General features: G+C 38.2%; 1 protein-coding gene across 2 annotated transcripts in view; it reads right to left on the bottom strand.

Annotated features, from left to right (window-relative positions):
* LOC311598730 (uncharacterized protein) overlaps window positions 1–12,440 on the bottom strand; it is a 55,877-nt gene that overhangs the window by 30,217 nt on the left and 13,220 nt on the right. For both annotated transcript variants that reach the window (XM_084784044.1, XM_084784045.1), the window contains exons 6-10: window positions 11,998–12,065; window positions 11,507–11,600; window positions 11,262–11,410; window positions 8,787–8,820; window positions 8,197–8,332 (exon numbers count right to left, since the gene is read on the bottom strand). In XM_084784044.1, coding sequence (XP_084640170.1) covers window positions 8,197–8,332; window positions 8,787–8,820; window positions 11,262–11,410; window positions 11,507–11,600; window positions 11,998–12,065 — 481 coding nt within the window. The remainder of the gene's footprint in view (window positions 1–8,196; window positions 8,333–8,786; window positions 8,821–11,261; window positions 11,411–11,506; window positions 11,601–11,997; window positions 12,066–12,440) is intronic.

The following is a 12,440-nucleotide window of genomic DNA, read 5'->3' as shown; positions in this document are numbered from 1 at the left end:
CCAGGCCAGACTACTTTACCCAGCAAAACTATCAATAACCATTGATGGAGAAAACAAAATATTCCATGACAAAACCAAATTCAAACAGTACCTATCCACAAATCCAGCTTTACAGAAGGTACTAGAAGGAAAACTCCATCCCAAAGGGTCAAGCTACAACCAAAACTACTCAGGAAATAGATAACTATACCATGGCAAAAAGACAACTACACAAACGCTCAACTGAAAACAACATCAAAATTAAGACTCTTAATAGTAACTGGTCGTTAATATCTCTCAACATCAATGGTCTCAATTCTCCAATAAAAAGACACAGACTAACTGAATGGGTGCATAAACAGGATCCAACATTCTTATGCATCCAAGAAACACATCTCACCCATAATGATAGGCATCACCTCAGGATAAAAGGTTGGAAAAAAATATTCCAAGCAAATGGACACAAGAAGCAAGCAGGCGTAGCCATTTTAATATCGAACAAAATAGATTTTCAACCAAGATTAATCAAAAGGGATGAGAATGGACACTTCTTACTCATCAAAGGTAAAGTAAACCAAGATGACATCACAATTCTGAACATCTATGCTCCCAATACAAGGGCACCCACATTTGTAAAAGATCTGTTAAAAAGGCTTACACCACACATCAAGCCCCACACAATAATAGTGGGAGATTTCAACACCCCACTCTCACTGAAGGACAAGTCATCAAAACAGAAACTAAGCCAAGAAATAACATCACTAACCAATGCCATGGGTCAAATGGACCTAACAGATATCTATAGAACCTTGCACCCAAACAAGAAAGAATACACCTTCTTCTCTGCACCCCATGGAACCTTCTCCAAAATTGATCACATCGTAGTTCACAAAGAAAGCCTCAACAGATACAAGAGGATTGAAATCATACCTTGTATCCTATCAGATCATCATGGGCTTAGGTTGCAATTCAACAACAACAAAAATAACAAAAAGCCTACACGTATGTGGAAACTAAACAACTCTCTGCTAAATGACACCTGGGTCAGGGAAGAAATAAAGAAAGAAATCAAGGAGTTTCTGAAATTCAATGAAAATGAAGGAACAACATACCCAAATCTGTGGGATACACTGAAAGCAGTGCTAAGAGGAAAATTCATAGCACTAAGTGCCTTTAAAAAGAAATTGGAAGCATCGCACATAAACACCTTAATGACACAACTGGAAGCCCTAGAAAAAAAAGAAGCAGAAACACCCAAAAGGAGTAGACGCCTGGAAATAATCAAACTCAGGGGTGAAATTAACAAATTAGAAACTAAAAAAACAGTCCAAAGAATCAACAAAACCAAGAGCTGGTTCTTTGAGAAAGTCAACAAGATAGACAGACCTTTAGCCAAACTAACTAAAAGGCAGAGAGACAGTATTGAAATCAACAAAATCAGGAATGAAAAGGGAGACATAACAACAGACACTGAAGAAATACAAAGAATCATAAGATCCTACTTTGAAGGCATATATGCCACAAAATTTGAAAATCTAAGGGAAATGGACGATTTTCTTGATCAATTTCACTTGCCAAAGTTGAATGAAGAACAGATAAACAAGCTAAATAGTCCCATTTCCCCTACAGAAATTGAAGTAATCATTGATAGTCTCCCAACCAAAAAAAGCCCAGGGCCAGATGGCTTCAGTGCTGAATTCTACCAGACCTTCAAGGGCGAGTTAATACCGATACTCTTCAAACTACTCCAAAAGATAGAAAGGGATGGAACATTACCAAACTCATTCTATGAGGCCATAGTCTCATTGATACCTAAACCTCACAAAGACTCAACAAAGAAAGAGAATTTCAGACCAATTTCTCTGATGAACATCGATGCAAAAATACTAAATAAAATACTTGCAAAACGAATACAAGAGCACATCAGAGATATCATTCATCATGACCAAGTAGGCTTCATTCCAGGCATGCAGGGATGGTTTAATATACGGAAATCCATCAATGTAATCCACCACATAAACAAACTGAAAACAAAAAACCACATGATCATCTCTTTGGATGCAGAGAAAGCATTTGATAAAATCCAACACCCATTCATGTTTAAAGTTTTAGAGAGATCGGGAATACAAGGCACTTTCCTCAACATAATAAAGGCTATATATAGGAAGCCAATAGCCAAAATCAAAGTAAATGGTGAGATACTCAAGGAAATTCCTCTAAAATCAGGAACAAGGCAAGGCTGCCCACTCTCTCCATATCTCTTCAATATAGTACTCGAAGTTCTAGCCAGAGCAATAAGACAACATAAGGAGATCAAGGGTATTCAAATGGGAAAGGAGGAAGTCAAATTATCCCTATTTGCAGATGATATGATAGTCTACATAAGTGACCCTCAAAATTCCACCAGAGAACTCCTACAGCTGATAAACACCTTCAGCAAATTGGCTGGATACAAAATTAACTCAAAAAAGTCTGTAGCCTTCCTATACACAAATGACAAGCTTGCAGAGGAAGAAATTAGGAAAACTACACCCTTCTCATTAGCCACAAGTAATATAAAGTACTTAGGAGTTACTCTTACTAAACAAGTGAAGGACCTGTTTGAAAAAAATTTCAAATCCCTAAAGAAAGAGATTGAAGATGACATGAGAAGATGGAAGGATCTACCTTGCTCATGGATAGGGAGAATTAACATAATAAAAATGGCCATCCTACCAAAAGCAATCTACAGATTCAATGCAATCCCTATCAAAATACCTACACAATTTTTTAAAGACATTGAAAGTTCAATTCTGAACTTCATATGGAAAAACAAAAAACCCAGAATAGCTAAAACAATCCTGTACAATAAAAGGTTCTCTGGAGGAATCTCCATACCTGATCTCAAATTGTACTATAAAGCAATAGTAATTAAAACTGCATGGTACTGGCACAGCAACAGGCTGGTTGATCAGTGGAATCGAATCGAAGACCCAGATATGAATCCACACACATATGGTCATTTGATTTTTGACAAAGAAGCCAAATCCATTCGATGGAAAAGGGATAGCATTTTCAACAAATGGTGCTGGTCTAACTGGATGTCTATGTGTAAAAAAATGCACCTGGACCCCTATCTGTCACCTTGTACAAAACTCAAATCTAAGTGGATTAAAGACCTCAACATAAAACCAGAGACACTAAATCACTTAGAAGAAAAAGTGGGGAAGAGCCTGGAACATATTGGCACAGGAGACAACTTCCTGAACAGAACACCAACAGCCCAGGCATTAATGTCAACAATTAATAAATGGGACCTCATGAGGCTGAAAAGCTTCTGTAAGGCAGATGACACCGTAAAGAGTACAAAGCGACAGTATACAGACTGGGAAAAGATCTTCACTAACCCCACATCTGACAAAGGTCTAATATCCAAAATATATAAAGAACTCAAGAAATTAAATACCACCAAACCAAATAACCCAATCGAGAAATGGGGCATGGAACTAAACAGAGAATTCTCAACAGAGGAATATCAAATGGCTGAGAAACACTTAAAGAAATGCTCAACCTCCTTAATCATCAGGGAAATGCAAATCAAAACAACGCTGAGATTCCATCTTACACCCATCAGAATGGCTAAGATCAAAAATTCAAGCGACACCACATGCTGGCGAGGATGTGGGGAGAGAGGAACACTCCTTCATTGCTGGTGGGAATGCAAACTAGTACAACCACTTTGGAAATCTATCTGGTGCTATCTCAGAAAAATGGGAATAGGGCTTCCTCAGGACCCAGCTATTCCACTCCTTGGAATATACCCAGAAGATGCTCCAGCACACAGCAAGAAAATTTGCTCAACCATGTTCATAGCAGCCCTATTCATAATAGCCAGAACATGGAAACAGCCTAAGTGTCCCTCAGTAGAAGAATGGATAAAGAAACTGTGGTACATATACACTATGGAATACTATTCAGCTATTAAAAACAAGGAATTCCCAAAATTTGTGGATAAATGGATTGAGCTAGAAATGATCATAATGAGTGAGTTAACTCAGAAGCAGAAAGACTCAAATGGTATATACTCACTTATATCTGCATATTAGCCCAACGGGCATGTCCCACGAAAGCCTTCACTTACCAGGAAACAGAGACAGAGGAGAGGACATTCTAGTGGGACTCTAGATGTGAGATTCATGAGAGAAAGGCAAAGTAGAAGGACCCAGAGGGTCCTAGGAGCCTACAAGTAGAACATTATGATAGGCAGATTTGGGCACAGGGGTCCCACTCAAACTAGGCACCAGACAAGGACAATACAGGCGGTAAACCTTAAACCCCTACCCAGATCTAGACAATGGACAGAACACTCTCCACAGTAAAGTGGAGAGTGGGATATTACGTTCTCACACACTCTGGTGCCACACCTCTGACCATGTCCCCTGGATGGGGAGACCTGATGGCACTCAGAGGAAGGACAGCAGGTTACCAAGAAGAGACTTGATACCCTATGATCATATAGAGGGGGAGGTAATCCCCCTCAGGAACTGTCATAGGGGAGGGGAATAAGGGGAAAATGGGAGGGAGGGAAGAATGGGAGGATACAAGGGACGGGATAACCATTGAGATGTAACAAGAATAAATTAATAATAAAAAAAAAATAAAATAAAATAAAAACACTTTATTTTGCTTGCTTCAAAAAAAAAAAATGTATTCCAAGCAAACAGAATCAAGAGCAAGAAGGCAAAGATATTGCAATAGTTTACAAAAGAGACTTCAAATTAAAAGTAACCATATAAGTGTATCTTTCACATGAAAAAAGCATCTGTTTACAGCAAATGGATAGCAATACAGAAACCAGAACTGAACATAGTGCAGAGAGGAATGAGTTATGGGGCGCTCAACCCCGACTGGTACATCTACACCACAGCTACTGGATTTGTGGTTCTGGAAACATCATAGAAGAGTAGGGGAAAGGCTGTATGAGCCAGAATATTAGGGGCTTTGGTGTGAAACAACAGAAATCCTCTTGTGGAAATGTGTTCATGAAAGAGATCTGAACAAGGTCATCATCAGTTGGCATACTGCTGTGTAAAGGGGATTTTCTCATGGGTGACATCCCTAGACAGAAAAACTACAGGTAACTGAGGGAGGGAGAGTTAGTTTCTTGCAGCAATAACACCTTAACCATTCAGGACAAGGTGGTCAGTCCCAAATCCATATACACACAATAGGAAATGGACTCAGACTTTTTTATATATTAGTGCATACATTTGTATATATAAAAATAATAATCAGGGAAAAGGAGGGTATTAGCTTAAGAGAAGAAATGAAAAAAGAGTCAGAGAGGGAACTCAGGAGAGGTTGGAGGGAGAAAGGGAAAAAGGGAAATGATGTAATTACATTTTACTTAAAAGAATAAAAATTTAAATAACTAATTGGAGGATATCAGGAAGGAGACTACATGATCATTAAAGGAAAAAAATCCACCAAGACGATATTGTAATTCTAACGCATGTGTACCCAACTTCATAAAAGAAACACACTGCATCTAAAACCACATACTAACCATAACACAGTGATAGTGGTTAACTTCAATACTGTACCTTCATCAAGAAACAGACTCTACAGACAAAAGCTAAACATAGCAACTCTGGAGTAGGATAGCATTAGAAATAAATGGATACAGCAGACATCAACGGAACCTTCCACCATAATAGGAAAGAGTGTACTTTCTCTCAACCGCCCATAGAACTTTCTCCAAAATTGATTACACATTATTACACAAAGCAATCTTCTAATATGAAAACTGAAATAACATCCTGCTGTCCTTACTGACTGACCACCATGGATTAAAGCTGGATATCAACAACAATTAAAACTTAATACTGAATGAAAACTGGGACAGGACAAATATCAAGAATGAATGGATGGCTGATTGGCATATGAGCAAAGTTTTGATATCCAACTCCACAGATGTATGCTCATCTGTGTTCAGTGATGTTCTATCCACCATAGTTAGGAGATGGAAACAACGTAAATCTCCTTCAACTGATGGATGGAGAGTGGAAACATGGTACAGACACACAGTGAGATTCTATTAAGCTGTTAGTGAAGTTGAAGTCATGAAAGGAACCAGATAACATACCCAGTAAGGTAACCTACACCAGAAAGGCCTACATAGCATGTACTCTCTTACTAGCATCTCCTGACCCAGGATTGTAAAATGTGTGCATACAAGATGAGGTACCTGCCAGAGACAGAAGAGTAGAGGGACCATGAGGGTATGGAGCTGTAATAAGTTCTGGAGAAGGTGATGGTAATATGTGGGTGCTAGGAAAAGAGATAGGTGGAAAACATAGGGTTACTTTAGCCATGGGCTGGGGAACAAAGGAACACAGGGGAGAAAGGAAGGAGAGATAAATAATACTAATGATGTCTGAAAAAGACAGGAATAATCATTTTTATGTATTTTAAAGTGCACAAATATACATATGTTACTCTATGTGTATACAAACACATACATATATGTTATATAGTAAAATATACACTATATTAAATACATATACATATGTTTATATTTATGTATATCTGTATATATATGGAGAGAGAGAGAGAGAGAGAGAGAGAGAGAGAGAGAGAGAATAAGATGAAAGGCTTCCCCAACAAGCTGTAGTCTATCTAAAACCTAACAAATAGCAGCAGAAAAATAAAATATACCTTTGAGTTGTTGGTCAGTATACAAGAGGATCTTAAAGCAATATAGGCTATTACCCTTGACTTGCTGCCTTCCAGTGACTGAAGGTAAGAACCTACCAAAGACTCAGACACTATGCGGAGAAAGTGAGATGGAGCTAACCCTAAGGTCTCCTTCCTAAAGACTAGCTCTGATAGTATCAGAGTATCCGGCACAAGCAACCTAATGAGCAAAGCAATCGATAGCCCCACCTAGCTTCAAAGCTTAGGGAATACAGCCTGCCAAGGCAGCCCCAAGGATACAACACTAGACGTCTTTCTAGGGATAATCAAACAGGGGTGTGATTAAACTTCAGCCTGCTCAATAAGATAGAATTTATGACTGGAGATAGAAATACAGACAACTACCCATTGGGTAGAATGGTTGTCATCCTTTAGAAGAGAGCTACCATTGCTTTCTAGATATGTGCCTTTTTACCCACTGTTAAGCTTAGCTGTCACCCCTCATTAAAGAAGCTTATTTGCAGCACATAGTAGCTGTTAACAAAGATCCTCAACTGGTAAAAATACAGAGAGCAAGTGACTGTGGAGTATACATTCCAAACTGATATATCTACAATGCAACAGCTACACTTTAGGTTCATAGAAAATTGCCAAAAAGAGGGAGCATAAAGGTAAGAGCCAGAAGGCTAGGATGCCTGCTGTAAGATAGATAACGTCTTCCAGGCAACGCAGGAATGCTGCCCCCCCCCCCATGAAACCTCAGCATTACGGTTGCCTAAACAAGACCTGCAAAAGGACAGTACTAGTTGACATGCAAACACCGACAGGGAAGTCCCACAAGGCCGCACCCTTAAAGGAAGAGCTAAAGGAAATCAATGGCTGCCGAGAGAGTGGGAAATGAGTTTTCTCTAGAGACGAGCCCTTTTATTAGTCACACAATATAAACTTGTCAGTTTTACACATGAGCATACCAGCTTCACCAAATGGACTCAGTATAGTGTGCGTGCGTGCGTGCGTGCGTGCGTGCGTGCGTGCGTGCGTGCGTGTGTGTGTGTGTGTGTGTGTGTTGAACAGTAATAAAGAAGGGGAGGCCTGCATTTCAATGCATGCGGAGGACACCAGCGGCATGGGCAGGTGGTGGGAAATGGGGACAGGGTTCAATGAAGGTACTGTAGTATTCATGTATGGAATTCTCATAGGAAATTTTTAATAATGGGCCCAAAGGATGCTATGCTTTCCAGAAGTGAGTTGCAGTAGCAGGAAAAACGGGTCCAATGTCAGTCTATACTCAGAGACGATGAAGACACGATCTAGGAAGAGCACAGGACTGAAGCAAAGTGGATGAGCAGGCTATCTGTACTGCACATGCTCACTGGAGCTCGGTGTCAACACTTGCTGAGACTAGTTCTCTCTCTTCTTTGATGTCAAACACATCTGTGACATGAACGGCACTCTAATACTCCCTTCTCCTACCAGGCAGCGCAAAGCAGCGTGTGAACCCATCACTAGAGCACACACAGAGGCCGCACGCAAAACCCCTACCTTCCCGCTGCCTCTTGAGACATTCTGTAAGAGCCAAAAGACTGTCAAAGCCGAACACCTCACTGTCCTCTGCCTTTCTTTCCAATGGTGAGCTTAGTTCAGCTGGGTCAAACATGTGATTGACTGGTTCTTTGACCTAGGAAGTGAGGAAAAGAAATTTCAGATTTATACCAGACACTGAATCTTAAGATGTGGTAAATATCCATTTTTAAGGGTAGCCCAAAGGTTGTCAGGTATGGTTGTGCATGCTTTTAATCTGAGCACTGAAGAGAGAGAAGCTGCTGGATCTCTGTGAGTTCAAGGCCAGCCTGGTCTACATATTGAGGCTCAGGACAGTCAGACTTCATAGGAAGACCTTATACAAACAATGAAAATATATAAACATGATTCATAGAAAATAGCTTTACTGTGGCTACTCTTTCTTCATGAATTTTAGAAGTGTCTTAATATAACTAAAATAACCATAACTTTTTAATGTGATAATATAAGTTTATCAAATCAAATATAATTTGATAATATAAGTTTAGCTTAATGATGCATTGGTTTGACTTTATATTTCAATAATTATATTTTAAATTTACTTTCCATACCTTGTTCTTTACACTGGAACTTTTCTCTATGGACCTACAAAAACATAAAATCCTTTCAGTAAAATGTTAAATATATTAAACACAAATTATGTTTATTTTCTGCTATTCCTAAAATGTATTGGCTATTTCAATGACAATTACTTAATATGAGGGAGTTGAACTGTATACAGGAAAAGAAGGATCTTCACATTACTTTAAATTACATAATAGAAGATAATCATACCATCATTTTATTTTATTAGAATTATAACTAATAACATAGGATCACAGATAATTTGGGGGTGTGCCCTGTCCAGCTATTAACCCAGTGTGACCTTGCTTGGCTTTTGAGATCAGATAAAATGCTCTCTTAGTGTGGGATGACCATAAACCAAATTTTTTGTTATTTTGTTTTGTTTTCCTGAGAAAGTGTCTGTGTAGCCAAAATTTCCAGTTCTCCTGCCTCAGCTTTCTTAGTGTAAGAATTACGAACCAAGCAGCACTCAGGAGGCACAAGAAGGCTTATCTCTGAGTTCAATGCAAGCCTGATCTACAGAGTGAGTTCCAGGATGGCCAAGGCTACACAGAGAAACACTGGCTCAGAAAACCAAAATCAAAACAAAATGAAAACACACACCATGCTTATCTTGAACTATTTGTTTCCAAAACTAAAGGCTGGAGACAATGGTTGTTCAGCTGGTAATGTTTTCCCTTTGCAAGCCTGAGTCCCTAGATTCAACCCTCCAATGGAAATTAAAATGCCAAGTGTGGCCGGGTGAGATGGCTCAGTTCTATAGGCGCCCATGGCCAAGCCTGAAGACCCGAGTTCAATGCTCAGGATGTACACAGTAAACAGAGAAAAGTGACTCCCACAAGTTGTGCTCTGATGTACACACGCACCGTGGCATGAGCATGCACACACATGTGCACACAGCTTTAAAGGGTAATATTTTTAGAAACTTGAGTATGGCCATGAGCACTTGTAATCACAGATCTGTTGGGACAGAAGCAGGAAAATCCCTGGAGCTTCCTGGCCAAATACAGCAAATGAGAGACTCCGACTCAACAGGATGCATGAGCCTGAGGTTTGACAGTTGATTGTCATTTGGCCTCAACATTCATGAACATATACATACACGGATAACCACAAGAACACTTTATACCTAGGCAATTTTGGACACCCACTCAGTAAATTAAACATATTTTATAAATGTTATTCAATAGATCTCATTTGCTATTTAATTTCATTGACACTATCAACAAATAATGAGACAAGATACATGTCAATGACAAAAGTAATGCAAGGAGTCAAAGCCTTTATACTTAGAACTTTGCAACCTCCCCACCAATAACTCTGTGCTATATTGTCAATACACTGTAAAACATCAGCTGCTTTTCTATCATTTACAACCAAAGCTTCCCCATTTCTGTAGCATCTAGACCACTGGTTTTCACTTCTGATTTAATTATAGCTTCTCATGATGATACTATGGAATCCCTTAATGAGTAATTGAATTCTACTTTTATTACATAATTTTGAAATGAATGTTAATATGATTTTTATTTTTACATAAAGCCATTTTTGGCAAATTTGGATAATGGGCAATCTGAAAACATAGGGTTTTCTAATTTTTAAATGTGATGAGTGACAGTTCATCTTTTATGTCATAATTCTCTTATTGAATTAGATGAAAATATTCCACCTGAAAAATAACCTCTTACCACAGAGATGTGGATATGAATAGGTTCCTTGTCCACTGTAAATCTCCTAATATAAGATTCCTAATATTTAGACATTAACACACAATAAATTAAATAAATATGCTCTTCTCTGTTGTGTCAATCTGACAACTTGCTACTATAGTCTAAAGACTTTCATGTAGAAACTTTAAAATACATTATTTTGTGAATGTGACAAGTTCAACATTTCGATGACTGTTTAGAGATTCAAGAATATTTATGATTTCACCATAGATAGCAATATACTCAGCATATATGCATATGGAGCATAATGCAATTAATATGTTTAATGTGTATGTTATACATCCTTAAAATGCACATGATATGTCCATGTGATAGGTACATTCATCTGTAGTATGTTAGATATAAAGCACATGAATGTCTCTAACATCATGTGCACGTCTTCACAAGTAATTTTTTCTAAGAATATCTCCTTCAAGCATAAAGAATTAGGTAAAAGAGTTAAATATTTGAAGTTTTGACACATGCTTCACTGAATTACCCTTCAAATTCTGTTCATTGATTTCAGTTACTAAGATTGCTTTCAATGCGTTATCCTCACGTTTGCAACCATGGATTTCTTTGTATTAAAAGCTGTCAGCAGAATTGGAAGTTATAATATCTGATTGTTCATTAGCATCTTATGATTGTGAAAGACTGGGTGTCCCAGGTTTAAGAAGTAATGACATAAGACGTCATACAAATGAGCTTCCGTGGAGAGTAACATGGGCCTGATAAATATCAGCAGGGCCTTACCCGTCATGAACTTGGCTCTCCTCAACAGGAGTCTGTGGCTCTTCAGCTTTTCCATCCTGTCTTTGTTGAACAGGAGATGCAGTACTGTAATTTTGTGTTTTTGATTCATGCACCGTGTTGGCTTTGTGCTTCGTAGCATTTTCTGTGACCTTGGATGAAAGTTTGATATTATTTTTAACTTTTTTCATATATTTTAAGTGTATTGACATCTTGCTAGCATGTGTATATCTGTATGACTGACTTACCGAACTTGTGTCAAGCAAGGTCGGCTGAAACTGTTCTGTTTCTTCTGTGTGATGTTCTGTTTTATTTCTTAGCTTGGGGTTTTCAATTTCGAGTCTACAAGTTATATGTTAAAACAATTATTCTCACAGATCAATTTTTAAAATAACACAGAGTCTCTGATATAATCTTATGTTTCTAAAAATTGTCACATTGAGTGGCTTAGTAAGTGTCATTGTTTGAGCTGGATTCTGTTACCCACATAGCAAAGTATGAGCTAAAGTTAATGGTATGCATGTCTAACCTTGTACATGTGGTCCTTGAACATGCAAAGCATGCACTATGCTGCTGAGCTCCACCTCAGCAAAAAGCTACATGATTCAAAAAAATTCAGGCAGAAATTTCTCAGTGGCATCACACAAGTGAACTTATCAGAACTGACATCATTTCAGACTACACTGCTTATTTCTTTTATGGCTGCTCAGATTCCTTGTCATATTTCTTTAAATTGTACCTCTGTAACTGATCTTGCATCTCTTCTGTTCTTGCATCTTCTATAAGTAGCTGTATTACCCTCTGGTACTAAAAGAGAGATGAAGATGTTAGTCATAGGCCAGAACAAAGCTTTGCAGTCCTGTTTTGTGCTAAAGTGTTCTCAGGAAATATACACGTGTCTTCCCCTGCGTGGATTTACTGTGACTCTTCAGTATCTGTATTTAACGGCCGTTACAACTGAGCTCTTTTGGCTCTAAAGCCTAAAATGAGATTATCTGGCAAGTTTACTCTCAAAATATGTTATTCCTATTTAAATCTTTTGCTTTGTCTGTTACTGAAAATTTCATAATGGGCAAAATGGGGAGAAATAGTAAATTACATAAAGTAATCATCTATACTTTTATATGTCACTCACGACTTCACTGACTATAATTGAAAACATAACCATTATTATATATGTCT

Source organism: Acomys minous (assembly GCF_964271855.1).
Source record: "Acomys minous genome assembly, chromosome: 5".
Taxonomy (NCBI): Eukaryota; Metazoa; Chordata; class Mammalia; order Rodentia; family Muridae; genus Acomys; species Acomys minous.
The sequence above is the reverse complement of the archived record's forward strand: the minus strand, read 5'-3'. Positions and strand labels throughout refer to the sequence as shown.